Source organism: Stegostoma tigrinum, chromosome 10, assembly GCF_030684315.1.
Source record: "Stegostoma tigrinum isolate sSteTig4 chromosome 10, sSteTig4.hap1, whole genome shotgun sequence".
Lineage (NCBI taxonomy): Eukaryota > Metazoa > Chordata > Chondrichthyes > Orectolobiformes > Stegostomatidae > Stegostoma > Stegostoma tigrinum.
The window spans coordinates 30,945,620-30,962,478 of NC_081363.1; the positions used below are offsets into that span (position 1 = coordinate 30,945,620).

Here is a 16,859-nt window from a genome sequence, read left to right on the forward strand (position 1 = left end):
CAAAATAAATCAGACTCAATAGTCCATGCAGTCAGCAAGGGGTTTTCAAGAAAAAACTGAGGATTGAAGACTTTAGAATGCATCCATAACAGCTCACTTCGTGCATGTACACAGGTAGCAGTCATCAAGTTTTGTTGTACACTGTTGTGCAAAATGGAATAGATTCATAACAGATTTAGAGGCCCCAACAGACCATCTGTGAAGTTTGTAAACCCTGTACTACAAAATATCACCAGAAAAGTCCTGAGCAACCAAAAAGCACCATCAAAATGTCCAGATTTAAGCAAATAAAGAAAAATCTTCCTTTGTTACAACAAATTGGACTATACAAACTTACTTGGTTCATCATTGGGAAATTAGCTAAGGCATGCTGCTTTTATCATTTAGACTTATAATTACTTCCATACCAGAACTAACTTCAAAGGTTAAGTTTTCAGGAGACATTACACAAATTGGGCTGTTTTCTCTCGAGTTTAGAACGTTGAGGGGTGATCTGCTCGAAGTCTTCCAGGTTTATCACAAGAAGAAAAGTTAGATAAAGATGGACTATTTCCACTGGTTGGCGATTCTGTAACTAGGGGATATTGTCTAAGAATTTGGGTAAGATCATTCAGGAACAATGTTAGCAAACACTTCTACCTACAAATCTTTGGAACCCTCTTCCACAAATGGCAATGGATGGTGCATCAGTTGTTAATTTTAAATCTGAGATAGAAAACCTTCTGTTAAGCATAAGTATTAAGGGGTAAGGGACAAAGCAGGTATATGAAGTTAGACCACAGATCAGCGACAATCTCATTGAATAGTGGAATAGGCTTAAGGGGCTGAATAGCGTACTCATAGTCCTAACTCAAACAGTACCAAAGCGAGAATAACTTCATCATTTTCACCATGAATGCACGCAAAAGTTAGAAAACATTTTAGAACAAATTATTGAGCATGCCATAGTGTTAAGGGCCTGGATGGAGAGGAATTTAAATGTGTACAAGACAATTTTCTTATTCATTATGTGGATATACCTACCAGAGAAGGAGCAAAACTTGACCTTCGCTTGGGAAATAAGGTAGGGCAAGTGACTGCGGTGACAAGAGGCGAGCACTTTGGGGCCAGTGATCATAATTCCAGTAGTTTCAAAATTGTTATGGAAAAGGATCAACCTGATCTAAAAGTTAAAGTCCTCAGTTGGAGGAAGGCCAAGTTTTATGGTTTTGGGCAAGAAATTTCCAATTTGATTGGGGACAGATATTCCCACATAAATGGGTAGCTGGAAAGTGGGAAGCCTTCAAAAATGAGATAGAGAGTGTCCAGAAACAGTATGTTCATGTTTAGGTGAAGGGCCAGGCTGATAGGTACAAGCAATACTGGATGATTTGAGAAGTTGAGGTTCTAGTTAAGAAAAAGAAAGAAACCTATGTCATGTGTAGAAAGCAGGGTTTGAGTGAATCCTTGGAAGAGTGTAAAGGCAGTAAGAGTATCCTTGAGAGGCAAATCAGAAGGGCAGAAAGGGGATGAAATAGCTTTGGCAAAAGGGATTCTACAAATACATTAAGGACAAAAGAGTAACAAGGGAGAGAATAGGGCCCTTAAAGATTAGCATAGCCGCCAATGTATGGAACTGTAGGAGATGGGTGAGATATGAAATGAGTATTTTGCATCAGTGTTTACTTTGCAGAAGGATATGTAAGCTAGACAACTTGGGAAAACAAATAGCAATATCTTGAAAAGTGTCCATATTACAGGGAAGGTCATGCTGGCCATCTTAAAATGTGTAAAGGTGGATAAGTCCCTGGGACCTGATCAGGTATAATCTAGAACTTTGTGGGACGCTAGGAAAGTGATTGCTGGATCCCTTGCTGACATATTTGTATTATTGATAGCCACTGGTGAGGTGTCAGAAGATTGGAGGTTGGCTAACATAGTGCTATTATTAAAGAAAGGTAGTAACGAAAAGTCAGAGACCTTTAGACCAGTGAACCTGACATCAGTGGTGGGCAAGTTATTGTTGGGGATTCTGACGGACAGGATTTATATGTATTTGGAAAGGGAAGGACTGATTATGGATGGTCAAAATGGCTTTATGCATGGGAAATTGTGTCTCACTAACTTGATTTCATTTTTTGAAGAAGTAACAAAGAAGATAGATGAAGGCAGAGTGGCAGATATTGTCTATTTCAACTTCAGTAAGGCGTTCAACAAAGTTCCATGTGAAAGATTGATTTAACAAGGTTAGATCACATGGAATATAGGGAGAACTGCCATTTTGATACGTAACTGGCTTGAAGGTAGGATACAGAGGGTGGTGGTAAAGTCATCTCATAATGGGCATCATGTGGTAGCTGAGTCCCAGTATACTTCTTCACAACTGGAATGTGGACATTTGGAAATTCCTTTGCAATTATTACATAATTCTGGATCATTAATTAATCTTGACTTAAACAACTGATCAATATTGTTGCCAAGTCGGGAAGAGTACGAGTGAATTGAGAAACAAGAAGCTAGAATTTACACCCGAATTGAAACATTTGTATTGAAAGGCTGTACAGTTAGCAGGCCAAGCAGCAGTTTTTACCAAACCGACAGGCTTTTGAGTTTAGCCATTCAATTTAAGCCAAGCACTTGGATAGCAAAATCCTATTAAATTTAAGCATGATGGTTTTGACAACATAGGGCAAATCCTATTGGAAGTAATATTGATATTTCATCAAGGGTATAAAAAGAAGGCAACAGTTGGTGACAGACCCCAGAACTGGCTGCCATCCGCTACAGCTAACACACCTCAGCTCTCAAGACAAATTCGCTGGCTGTCACGGCCTCCTCTATGTCTTAGACAAAGCACCATTTAAAAACAAAGATACCAATTGCACAACTAGTGTATATTCCTGACAGAAGAATCGTGAGAGATCCAGTCCCATTTGTCAGCATTTGGCCCATATCCTCTAGAACATTCCGGAAGACACGTAACCTGGCTGTAATTTTGACAGACTAAGTTTTTTTTAGATAAGTGGGATTTGTATTTATTGGAACAACATACCATTAGAATCATGCACTATTTTGGAAAAGTCAGTAATTAGAAAAAATTCATTCAGTTTGTTAATAGTGTAGTTAATTTGTACACTGTTACAGTTAGATAAATAAATTGTTACTTGTTGATTTCAAAGTGAGTGTCAGGGATTTATTTTATTTAACAGTTTAACCACAGCAGGTTATACCACTTTTCACACTTCTTTTGCAGATAATAGGGCAAGGTGCTCCTCTTTGACAGTTTCAGTTTTAGTTCTCAGAAGAGTGTGAACTTCTGCTTTGTGACAATATTAAATCTCAAATCAATCACGATCTCTTTGTGTGGTGCAAGAGAGGCTCAGAGATGCTAAATGGCATATTCCTGTTCCTATGTTTTTCAGATTAGTCTGTACATGTGCAGACTTCCAAAATTGTTGTCAATTTCATCAGTGAAATGGCAGCAATCACTGACAGTTTCACTGTTATTACCACAGCTCACAGTAAGGCAAATGGTAACATATTTAGTAAATGTTGTAACATGCATTATTCTCCTAAAATGGTGTTATGATCCTTTAAGTCCACCAAGTTTATATGTTGGAAGGTAATATGACGGCCCTGTGATACAGCAATATTTTATATATGATAACTGGATTCTGCCCTTTACAGAAGTAAGTAGATATACAGAAACAAAGTCAAACAATTATTTTTCTCACTGGCTTGCAAGCATGCATCTAGATAGTCTCCTGTGCCATTGCAGGTTGGGGACACAGAGTCATACAGCAATAGAGTCACAGAGTTGTAGAACACAGAAACAGACTCTTCAGTCGAACTCATCCACACCAATCAGACATCCCAATCTGATCCAGTCCCATTTGTCAGCATTTAGCCCATATCCTCTAAACTCTTCCTATACATATATCAATCCAGATGTCTTTTAAATGTTGTAATTTTACCCACCTCCACCACCTCCTCTGGCAACTTGTTCCATACACACACCAGCCTCTGTGTGGAAAAAGTTACCCACATCTGTCCTTCAGAAAACTTTGGGCAAGGTCTTTCATATGCCCAGCCTTTCTTCGATGTTTTATAGCAGAGATTCAGTTCGTAAAGGACTCTTAGTTTATTTTGCACAATGCATGTCCCCTTCAAAAGATGCAAGCTGCCTTTAAGTACATTGGCTACTTACAAAATTAAATCCGCTCACTGATGCTTGCAGCCAATGGACAACACAAGTAGCACTATGCTGCACACAGCAATGATATGAAACAGCATACAGTAGAAATTTACCATGACTCCTGGAGAACAATGACTGGATAAAGGTTAATCATATACCACTCTCAGGCCTTATGCAAACATCCCAATTAGGAGCGGAAGTAGGCTATTTAAGTCCTCAAGCCTGCTCTGTCATTCAATGAGATCATGTCTGATACGTCATGTCTTCTCTGGAGGAAACTGTGATTAGAAGGGTTCAAATTGAAAGAAAGAAGTGTTGGATAGATTGTTAGGAGTTAGAGTTGATGAGGCACCAGGACTGATGTGCATACAATTTTGAAGGAAGTGAGAATGAAAACAGAGACACTGGCCATAATACAGTTTTTCCAGATTCAGGCAATGTGCCAGAGGACTGGAGAATTGCAAAAATTATGCCTCTGTTCAAAAAGCTTATAAGGATACACCTTGCAATCATAGATCAGTCAGTTTAACATAAGCGGATGGAATAGTTCCAAAATACAATTATTCGGCATAGAAATAGTAGTCACATGGGGAAAGAACTGTTGATTCAGAAGATTATGAAGAGCTATGTTTCTAAAGGTGAAATCATGTTTGATTAACTTGCTGGAGCCTTTTCAAGAGGCAACAGAAAGGGGTGATGAGGGTAATATTTTTGATGTCCTGTGCATGGACTTTCAAAAGGCACTTAATAGAGTGTCACACAACAGATTTGTGGGAAACTTATAGCTCATGGAATAAAATGGATACAAAATTGGCTGAGAAATAGGAAACAGAGAGTAATGATTAATGGCTATTTTGCAGGATAAAGGAAAGCTTGAAAGTGGTATTCCCAAGGGTTGGTATTGGGACGTTTGCATTTCCAGATATATATTACTCTTGATTTTGGCACACAGGGAACAGTTTCAAAGTTTGCAGATAATAACAAAAACTGGAAGTATTGTGGTCTATGAGGCAGACATTGTAAAACTGGAGCAACCTGAATATGTATGTGCATAGATGTTCAAAAGTATGAGAGGTGGAGAGAGCAGTAAATAAAGCGTACACTACCCTGAAATAATAGCAAAGTACTGCAGATGCTAGAGATCTGAAATAAAAGCAGAAAATGCTTTGGGAAGCTAGGAGGAGTGTTAACAATTCCTAGCCTCTGAGTATTGTATATACGCAGCACAGTGGCTCAGTGGTTAGCACTGCTGTCTCACAGTGCCAAGGAACCAGATTTGATTCCAGCCTCAGGACTGTGTGGGGTTCGCATATCGCCCCTGTGTCTGCTTGAAGTTTGCACATTTTCCCAGTGTCTGCATGGATTTCCACCAGATGCTCCCACAGTCCAAAGATGTGTAGATTAGGTGGACTGGCCATGCTAAATTGTGTGTAGCATCCAGGGATGTGCAGCCTAGGTGGATTAGCTGTGGTAAATATGGGGTTATGGGGATAGGGTCAGGGCTGGGCCTTGGCAGGATGCTCTTCGGAGGGTGCAGACTTGATGGGATGAATAGTCTCTTTCTGCACTGCAGGGATTCTATGAATTTTATGACAAGTCCAGTTCAGTTTCTAATCAATGGCAACCACCAGGAAGTTATGACGATTGAATGGGGCTGTTCTCCTTGGACAGAAGGTGGCTAAGATAAGATTTTGTCACTTTTCAAAATCGTGAGATGCTTAGATAGGGTGGATAATGGAGAAATTGTCTCTACTCGTGTAACATTGAGAATTTGAGAGCACAGATTTACAGGGATTTGTAAGGGTGGCACGGTGGTTCAGTGGTTAGCACTGCAGCCTCACAGCACCAGGGACCCGGGTTCGATTCCAGCCTTGGGTAACTGTCTGTGCGGAGTTTGCACGTTCTCCCCGTGTCTGCGTTGGTTTTCTCCGGGTGCTCCAGCTTCCTCCCACAGTCCAAAGATGTGCAGGCTAGGTGGATTGGCCATGCTAAATTTCCCGTAGTGTTCAGGGGTGTGTGAGTTATAGGGGGATGGGTCTGGGTGGGATTTTCCAAGGGGTGGTGTGGACTTGTTGGGCCAAAGGGCCTGTTTCCACACTGTAGGGAATCTAATCTAAAAATATGACAGAAGACATTTTCATACAATGAGTGCTTTAGATTTGGAATACGTCACCTGGAAATATGGTTAAGGCAGGTTCAACTGAGGCAGTCATGAGGGTGTCAGATCATTGTTTGAATTCCAACAATTCATATGAGTATGGAAAAATGGCAGAAAAATGGCATTATGTCATAATGTTCATTTGGAGAGCAGGTACAAACTAAGGTATGATGGGCTGAATGGCCCCCTTCTGTGGTGTAATATTTCTGTGATATGTCCGATAACCTTTGATTCCCTTATCTAACCAAAAGCTACCCACTTTAGCCTTAAAATATTCAACAAACTTATTGCTTCCAATGCCTTCTGAGTCAGAGTTTCAAAATCACACAACCCACTGAAAAACAATCCCATCTGTTATTAGTGATAATGGGAACTGCAGATACTGGGGAATCCAAGATAACAAAGTGTGGAGCTGGATGAACACAGCAAGCCAAGCAGCATCTCAGGAGCACAAAAGCTGACGTTTCGGGCCTAGACCCGAAACGTCAGCTTTTGTGCTCCTGAGATGCTGCTTGGCCTACTGTGTTCATCCAGCTCCACACTTTCCCATCTGTTATTATGAATTTTATCCATTTTGACTGCCTTTGACTTGTTTTTTGATTGCATTTCTGTACTAAAATGTTCCCTTTATCAGACCTAATAACTCATTGTTCCATTTAACCCTCTCAAAACATTTTATAGAAATAGCTACTAGCTACCTGGTGGTTTTCCTCCAGATATTTAGCTTGTATCAGCATCCTAGTTTTGCATTTGAGGGAAACTGAGTACCAATATTAAATACTGCTGCTGCCACATTGATGCATTCATGCAATTTTCATAATTGTTGAACTAGCTATATTCATCACTAAAAAGGAAACAAAGAATTTCTATATTTTAGGAGCTAAATGACTGTTCTTGTATTTCCTTCCTAAAAGCATCACTCCTTGGTATGACACAGTTCCCTGAATGCTGTTTTCCCTCTAATGCCTCGTGAATATTTACATCCAAGCCTTGATGACATATTTCCTCGTGCTAAAGGATCAGAGATGAAACAACCAACATCTCCCAGTCGCAAACCACTTCAATTTACACCTCCCACCCCCTGGATGAGATGTCCATCCTGGGCCTCCTCCAGTGTCACAACGATGCCACCCAGAAACTGGAGGAACTGCACCTCATATTCTGCCTTGGAAGCCTACAACCCAACAGTCTCAATGTGGATTTTACTAGTTTCAAAATCTCACCACTCCAGCCTCATCACAAGACCAGCCCCACTTCTCATCCCTGCCTCCTTGACCTGTCTCTCTTCTCTCCCAACTATCCGCTCCTCCCACCTCAATGACCAATCCCCACCTCCACTTCCTTCCTACACTCACTTTTATTAGCTTCATCCCCGCCTCCTTGACCTGTCCGTCCTCTCTCCCACCAATTCGCTCCACTATCCACCTTCCGTCACTGCCCCCTCCATTTATTTCAGAGCCCCCTTCCCCTCTCCCATTTCTAAAGAAGAGTCTAGACCTGAAATGTCAGTTTTCCTGGTCCTCTGATGCAGCCTGGCCTGCTGTGCTCCTCCAGCTCCACACCTTATTATCTCAGACTCCAGCACTGGGAGTTCCTACTATCTCAGAACCAATCCTCTTCTCATCCCATGAGATTAGGTAACTCAGATTGCACTGATATCAAATCTATAAACCTTCTTAGGTTAAATATACTGACTCATGAAGGTAAATAATTAAGAGAATATTACAAAGTAGTTCAACTTGCACTTTAATAAACAAAGAAAACACTTTAATAGGGAGTGAACACATACTAACCACTACATTTCCATCAAAGGCCCTCAATGAAGGTAGGTGATAGATGACGAAAAGGCGATAGTGTTCCTGTTTACTAACCAATGGGTTCCCATTCAGGTCCAATATGACAAGGTTTTCCATTCCCTAAAAAACAAGAAAAAAATCCACGAAGGAAAGTAAAGCATTTCACAACTTTAAAGAGATGAAATGATCTTCTACAAATTCATTATTACGCTATTGAATGCCCTGCAAGAAATAACGGTCAAAACTGAAACAACAGCTTTTAAAGATGCGTAAATCATAGAATTATAAAACATAGCAGGAGGTCATTTGGGCAGTTGTGGCTATGTCAGAAGGCAATAGAAATTCATCAATTTTAAAGTTACTATTTGATCTTTGTCCGCTACTCTGTCAGGTAAGGCAGTCAGACCACCTTAATTCACTGCAAATTTCTCCTCCTTTTGTCAATTACCTTAAATCCGTGTCCTTCGATTTCTGACCTTTCTGTTTGAATGAACATTTTCTCTTTATTTTACCAACATGCTCCTATAATTTTAAATTTCTCTTTTAAAAACTGCCTTATCAACCACTTTGTAGAGCACCTACGCTCAATTTGCGACAAACGACAACACCTCCCAGTTGCGAATCACTTCAACTCCTCCTCCCAGCCCCTGGATGACATGTCGATTCTGGGCCTCGTCCAGTGCCACAATGATGCCACCCGGAAACTGGAGGAACACCTCATAATCCACCTTGGAAGCCTACAACCCAATGGTCTCAATGTGAATTTTACTAACTTCAAAACTTCCCCACCCCGACCTCATCCTAAGACCAGACCCCTCTCATCCCTGCCTCACTGACCTGTCCGTCTTCACTCCCACCTCACTAACCAATCCCAATCCACTACCTACCCACACTCACCTTTACTAGCTTCATCCAGGCCTCCCTGACCTGTTTGTTTTCTCCCCCACCCTATCGGCTCCACTATCTACCTGCTATCACTGCCCCGCCTTTCTCTATTTATTTCAGAGCCCCCTTCCCCTCCTCCATTTCTGAAGAAGGGTCCCGACCTGAAATGTCAGCTTTCCCGCTCCTCTAATGCTGCCTGGCCTGCTATGTTCATCCAGGTCCACACTGTGTCATCTCAGGATCCAGCATTGGCAGTTCTCACTATCTTATCTTGCTCTGCTCCAAGATGAACAATCTTAATTTCTCCAGGTTCTCCATGCAATCAAAGTCTTTCATCCCTGGCACCAACCTACTAAATCTTTTCTAGATTCCCTCCAAAGACATGACATCTTTCCTAAAGTATGGTGATGTAACTATCATTTTTGTACTCTATTTTGACTTCCAAGACCCATCCTGCCACTTTCAAAACTTGCTATACACGAACCCCTAGATCATTCTGATTCTTGAACCTCCTTTAAAAATCTACCACTTAGTTGATATTGTCTCTTCTCAATGTTTCTTCCAAAATCCATCACTTTACATTAAAGAAAATTTTAAAAGATTATGGTCAAGGATAGCCAATGAGAACGACTGGATATTTCTTTCAGAGAATGCAGAATATAAAAATCTAACTTCTGCATTGTAAATTGTCTACAAAAGTCTGAAGTATACTTACCTTTAAGTGGTAGATTTCACAGTTATTATGTATGAGATTGTTTCCCAAGTAGAGCTCTATCAAGGTGTATATTTTCTGTAAACAGCGTAGCGAACAAATGTTGTTGTTTTCTAGTGCCAAATAGTGGAGATGTGTTAACTTGTCTAGACCACAGCCTTCCAAATTTTTCAACTGATTATTTCCAAGATTCAATCGAGTCAGTTTCGTCAGCTTTGAAATCCCTGTTTTAAAAAAAAGTTAACAATAACCCAGTTGGCAGCAAGGAAGAAATTGCCTGTACTGATACAGCACTTTTCGCATCCGCTGGGTGTCCCAAAATGCAACTAATTAATTACTACTGTACTAATTGTTGTTATGCTGGCAAATTTAGTAGTCAATTTGCATAAACTGCCATCAAATAAATTGCCAATTGGTTGTCTCTACAATTGCTTCGACTTGACAGACTGAGCGAATATTACATAAACAAACTGATGATTTTATGATATATTGGTTCGAGTAACATTGGGAAAACCACATTGAAGATCTGTGGTTAGATCTGTCCATCTCTCTGATCATGCATTTTAAAAGAAAGGTTAGCCCTCATAATAAATGATGATGTAAGGTCATTAGTGAGAAAGGATTTTTGCTCATAAAGTATATTCAGCTTATGAATAATACTAATCGGCGTAATTTTTATAAGTCCAACAGTGGTCATATCACTGAACAGAGCAAAAAACAATTGGAGCTTCTAACAAATGCAACAGTATAACTGTGGCTGTTTAATTTTTGCGTAGACTATTGAATTGGCCAAAACAGTCCGGAAGATGGGTCTGAAGAATTCTTTTGCAACAGTTTCCTGGAACCATATGTGGTGGAACCAATTGGGAACAAAGCTGCATTAGATCCTTAAATTTAGTATTTTCAATTAGGCAGTTTTAATTAGCAATCTCATAACAAAAGAAGCTCTGCAATAGCGTTATACTATAATTGAATACCACATTGTTTGAAAGTAGCATACTCCAATTTCAAATAAAGTTCTTAAACTTAAATAAAGAAAAATCCATGGATATGAGAGGAAAGTGAGCTATTGTTAATTGGAAATACACACTAAAAGGTATGGTGGTAAACTAAAATGAAGAAACTTTTTTTAAAACTTTTTACATTTCAATAAAATTACATTCAAGTTGAAAAACATCTTAACACAAACAAAGTCCATCCATCACTTCCTGTGAGTTATTTAATTGACCATCACAGCTGGTTGTGGTAGGAATGCAGGGCTTAGATCTAATTCATTGAATGAGGGATTGCTAGGCTCTGTGTTCTGTATGCTGTTTTCCGTATTTGGCATACAAATAGCCCTGTGCTGAACCTTCATTAGGTTGAAACCTTTTTTCTATATGTCTGGTTCTGCTCCCGGCATGTTCTCCTGCACTTCACTGAATCAGGTCTGGTCCCAGCTTGATGGTAATTGTATAGTGGAGGATACACAGGGCTAAAAAGTTACAGATTGTGGTTCAGTGAGATTCTGCTCCTGCTGATGGCCCCTTCAGATTTGCTGCGTAAGTTTAAAATCTATGCCAATTACAATTCAACATGATGGAGAATCCTTAATGCGGAGATGGGAATTTGAATCCTACAGATGCTATCATGGACATACGTATCTGTGACAGGTTGACTGGTGAGAACTAGGTCAAGTATATTTTTGCTTCTTGTTAGTTCTCTCACTACCTGCTGCAGACCCAGAGTGTATAGTGTACCCTTACCATTCTCAGTGTTTCTTTAACTGGTGTTCAACATGGAGAAGTATTAATTATCAGCTGAGAAGGAAGTGCTAGGTCATAATCAGCAGATTCTCCTCCTTGTGTTTTGCCTGCTATGAGACTGCACTGAGTCTGGAGTCAGTGTTGAGGACCTGCAAGACTGTTTCGAGCTGTGTACCATTTTCCTGCCATCTCTGGTGAGTCTGTCCTGCTGATGGGAATGGATATATGGAGGGATGGGGATGGTGATATCTGGGACATGGTCAGTTATGTTCATAGCATCATATATTACTATGTCAGGTTGTTGCTTGACTCTTCTCTAAGACAGCTATCCCAATTCTGGTACACAACCCCAGACGTCAGAACAAAAATAAAATTCTGCAGTGGTAACAGCGCTTGATTTACCATCATTATTTCTAGCACCTCTGTCAACAGAAGGCAATGCCTCTGGTTTCACTCTGTACTTTAATTTTCTCAGTAGTTTGATACAACTGAGTGACCTTTTCAGAAGACAATTAAGAGTTAGTCATATTGCCTTGGGTCTGGAGTCACATGAAGACCAAACCAGGTGAGCATAGCTGATTCTTTTCTGTAAAGATCATTAGTGAACAAGGTGGATATTGACAACAATCAAGTTTACATTCATGGTCAGCAGTAGACTAGCTTTTAATTACAAGATTTAAAAAAAAATTGGTTCAAATTCAACCATGGCTGTATTCAAATCCACATCCTCACAACATTAGCGGGGCCTGTTTCACTTGTCATGACATTGCCAAGGAAGGCAGTTGGCATATTGACTTTTACAGCAAGAGGACTAGATTACAAGAATAAGGAAGCCTTACCATCACTACACAGGACTTTGGTGAGACACTCTTGGAGTACTATCCAATTCTGGTCTCCATATTTAGGAAAGGATATACTTGCCTTGGAGGCATATAGCAGAGAGATGATGACTAAAAGGTCAAGTAAATTTGTCCTTTACTATTTAGCATTTAGAGGAATAATAGCTCCTTCTACTGAATCAGAGTTTTGAAGGAGCTCTCCAAGATAGATATTGAGAGATTGTTTCTTTACTGGGGAGTATAAACCATGTTGGCATAGTCTCAGAATATGAGAACAATCATTTAGCACTGATCTGGGGAGAAATTTCACTCAAAAGTTTTAGAATTGTTTAGTCCAGAAAGCTGTTGGTGACTGATTGTTGAGTATACGTAAGACTGGCATCAATTGGTTTTTATTCTCTCTAGATATCAAAGGATCAAAGGGCACAGGCAGAAAAGTGAAGGTAGAAGATTAAACATGCTTGTATTGAATGACAGGAGCTGACATGTAGTGGTGTATGATCTTACGAACATCACAAAATAAGGAGAAGAATTGGGTAGTATCCAGGTTGCATTGCATTTCCCAAAAGAATAAAAAGTGTTTTGTCACTTTTAATCAACAAATCAGCAGCCCATTTTAGACTCTCCCCAGCTGACTGCGTGTTCATGTCTGGTTGAAACTTGAACTACAAACATGTGATTCTCAACATGCTTGCTCAAAAAAGCTCTTGCTTCAGTCTGACAACTGTTAATTTGATTTTGGAATAATAAAGTTTTAGTTACTAAGGAGAATGAAATACAAAATCTGAAAAGAATGACAGATTCTATGAAAAACCAACCATTACCTTCAAGTTCAGAAATAAAATTGCCTTCCAGAGAAAGTTCTTCAAGTTGGAGGCAGTGATCCAAACCCTCAAATCTATGGATGATGTTGTTATTAAATGAAGCCCAGCGCAAATTCTCAAGCCTATCTAGATTAGCGAGCCGTGAAAGATTGTGTCCGTCTAAATTCAGTGTAGTAATCTGTACACAAAATGCAAATCAAAATATAAAAAGATGTAGGTATGTAACAACTGATTACCATTTATAAACATTGCAATACAACCAAACATATTGATGCTTTGTAATTAATTGGCCATATGATTCTACTACACATCTTTAAATAGGTTATATATTCTCCACACATTTGAGTTTACTAATGACTTAGCTGTTGGGGTAGAAAGGCACTTGTCATAATCTGCTGATGACACAATGATAGGAAGTATTGTAAGCAATATAAGTAAGAACCTGGGGCGGTTTACTGTAATTACAACAAACACACTGCTTGGGCTAAATGGGGCCTGTATTACATATATGGCTAGTCACATATCCTAGAACGAACTACGGACCCTTCTGACCTGTTGCTAAGAGGAGATTGGGCTTGGTCAGGACTTTGAAGCCTATTGCTGAGGATTAGATGGGGTTTGGACAAGGTTTGGGGCCTGTTGCAAAGGAGAGAGGGAAATTGGCCAGGATTTTGAGCCCAAGCTAAGGAGATGGGACTTGGCTGAGAATTGGGCCAGTTGCTAAGGATAAAACAGGCTTGGGGCCTAGGGCTAAGGATGAAGTTCTGGTCGCCCAGTTATAGAAAGGATATTAAGCTGGAGAGGGTTCAGAAGAGATTTACCAGGGCGTTTCTGGGTATAGAGGACTCGAGTCGTGAAGGAAGTCTGGATGGGCTGGCACTTTTTTCACTGGAGTGCGAGATTGAGAGGCAACCTTATAGAAGTTGATAAAATAACAATGGGTAGAGGTAGATTTAGTGGTCGTTGTCTTTTCCCTAGGATGGGGGATTTCAAGATGAGGGGACATATTTTTTAAGGCGAAAGAAGAAGGATTTAAAAAAGACTTGAAGGACAATTTTTTTTACACAGAGGGTGGTTCGCCTTTACAATGAACTTCCTGTGGAAGTGGTGGATGTGTGTTCAATTACAATGTTTCAAGGACATTTGGTAAGTACATGAGTAGGAAAAGTTTGGACAGATATGGGCCAGGGGCAGGCAGGTGGCATTAGGCTCATTTGTGATTATGTTCAGCATGGACTGGTTGGACTGAAGGGTCTGTTTCTGTGCACTATGACTCTGAGATTTCTGGATGAGTACTAGGACTTCACAGCAAGTTCTTGCTTATCATCAAACTGGTGTTTCTGAGAAATACAACTTTAAGCCAACCAGGTTAAACAAATAAGATTTTCCCATTAAAACAAATATAGAAGTTATAGTTAGGTTCTGTAGGACCCTTCTTATGAAAAAATAATCCTGAGAGATGAAATAGTTTACACGGTTAAATTCCAATAATAGAAAATGTAATAACTTCTAAAATAGAATTAAACATACAAAATACATTAACATTTTCTAATTAACTCCTGCTCACTGCTGCTCCTGCTTCCCAACCTTCCAGTTTGCTGATACGAGCGTATCAATTAAGAGAAGAAGTAGGTTATTCAATCCTCATAACTTGCTATAAGACTCAATAAGACCATGGCTGATCTGTTTTGCTTCATGAATTCCGTATTCTTATCTATCCCTGTTAAACTTTGATTGCTTAGCCTAACCTGAATCTATTTATACAATAAAACAAAGATCTGTGGATACTGGAGATCTGAAACAAAAACAAATATTGCTGCATAAACTCAGCAGATCACCTGTGGAGAAAACATTGTTAAAATTTCAATTCCAATGACCCTTCTTCAGAATAATCAATTTACCTCTGTTGTTTAGGGAACATTTGATCAGGGATAGTCAGCATGGCTTTGTCACGATTAACAAATCTGGTTGAATTTTTCCAAGAGGTACCAAGTGTGTAGATGACAGTGCAGTTATGCAGTTTATATGGATTTCCAGAAAGCCTTTCACAAGGCTCCACATGGGAGGCTGATAAAGAAGGAAAAAGCACATGTGTTCTCAGATAACAAAGTGTGAAGCTGGATGAACACAGCAGGCCAAGCAGCATCTCAGGAGCACAAAAGTTGACATTTTGGGCCTAGACCCTTCATCAGAGAGGGGGATGGGGAGAGGGTTCTGGAATAAATAGGGAGAGAGGGGGAGGCGGACCGAAGATGGAGAGAAAAGAAGATAGGTGGAGAGGAGAGTATAGGTGGGAAGGTAGGGAGGGGATAGGTCAGTCCAGGGAAGACGGACAGGTCAAGGAGGTGGGATGAGGTAGTAGGTAGGAAATGGAGGTGCGGCTTGAGGTGGGAGGAAGGTATGGGTGAGAGGAAGAACAGGTTTCGGGAAGTGGAGACAGGCTGGGCTGGTTTTGAGATGCACTGGGGGGAGGGGACGAGCTGGGCTGGTTTTGTGAGGTGGGGGGAGGGGAAGAACTGGGCTGGTTTTGGGATGCAGTGGGGGGAGGGGATGAACTGGGGTGCGGTGGGGGAAGGGGAGATTTTGAAGCTTGTGAAGTCCACATTGATACCATTGGGCTGCAGGGTTCCCAAGCGGAATATGAGTTGCCGTTCCTACAACCTTCAGGTGGCATCATTGTGGCACTGCAGGAGGCCCATGATGGACATGTCGTCTGAGGAATGTGAGTGGGAGTTAAAATGGTACGCGAGGTGCAGTTGTTTATTGCGAACTGAGTGGAGGTGTTATGCAAAGCGGTCGCCAAGCCTCCGCTTGGTTTCCCCAACGTAGAGGAAGCCACACCAGGTACAATGGATACAGTATACCACATTGGCAGATGTGCAGGTGAACATCTGCTTAATATGGAAAGTCATCTTGGGGCCTGGGATGGGGGTGAGGGAGGAGGTGTGGGGGCAAGTGTAGCACCTCTTGCAGTTGCAGGGGAAGGTGCCGGGTGTGGTGGGGTTGGAGAGGAGTGTGGAGCGGACAAGGGAGTCACGGAGAGAGAGGTCTCTCTGGAAGGCAGACAACGGTGGGGATGGAAAAATGTCTTGGTTGGTGGGGTCGGATTGTAGATGGCGGAAGTGTTAGAGGATGATGCATTGTATCTGGAGGTTGGTGGGGTGGTATGTGAGAACGAGGGGGATCCTCTTGGGGCGGTTGTGGCGGGGGGGTGTGAGGGATGTGTTGCGGGAAATGCGGTCAAGGGCGTTCTCGACCAATGTGGGGGGAAAGGTGTGGTCTTTGAAGAACGTGGACATCTGGGATGTGCAGGAGTGGAATGCCTCATTGTGGGAGCAGATGCGGCGGAGGCGGAGGAATTGGGAATAGGGGATGGAATTTTTGCAGGAGGGTGGATGGGAGGAGGTGTATTCTAGGTAGCTGTGGGAGTCAGTGGGCTTGAAATGGACATCAGTATCGAGCTGGTTACCTGAGATGGAGACAGAGAGGTCCAGGAAAGTGAGGGATGTGTTGGAGATGGTCCAGGTGAACTTGAGGTTGGGGTGAAAGGTGTTGGTGAAGTGGATGAACTGGTCGAGCTCCTCTGGGGAGCAAGAGGCGGTGCCGATACAGTCATCAATGTAACGGAGGAAGACGTGGGGTTAGGGGCCTGTGTAGGTGCGGAAGTGGGACTGTTCCACATAACCTACAAAGAGGCAGGCATAGCTTGGGCCCATGCGGGTACCC

General features: G+C 41.3%; 1 protein-coding gene across 1 annotated transcript in view; it reads right to left on the reverse strand.

Annotated features, from left to right (window-relative positions):
* The window catches only part of lrrc9 (leucine rich repeat containing 9), a 187,430-nt gene that overhangs the window by 42,350 nt on the left and 128,221 nt on the right, over positions 1-16,859 (reverse strand). The window contains exons 21-23 of the mRNA XM_048538501.2: positions 13,134-13,311; positions 9,729-9,949; positions 8,126-8,248 (exon numbers count right to left, since the gene is read on the reverse strand). Coding sequence (XP_048394458.1) covers positions 8,126-8,248; positions 9,729-9,949; positions 13,134-13,311 — 522 coding nt within the window. The remainder of the gene's footprint in view (positions 1-8,125; positions 8,249-9,728; positions 9,950-13,133; positions 13,312-16,859) is intronic.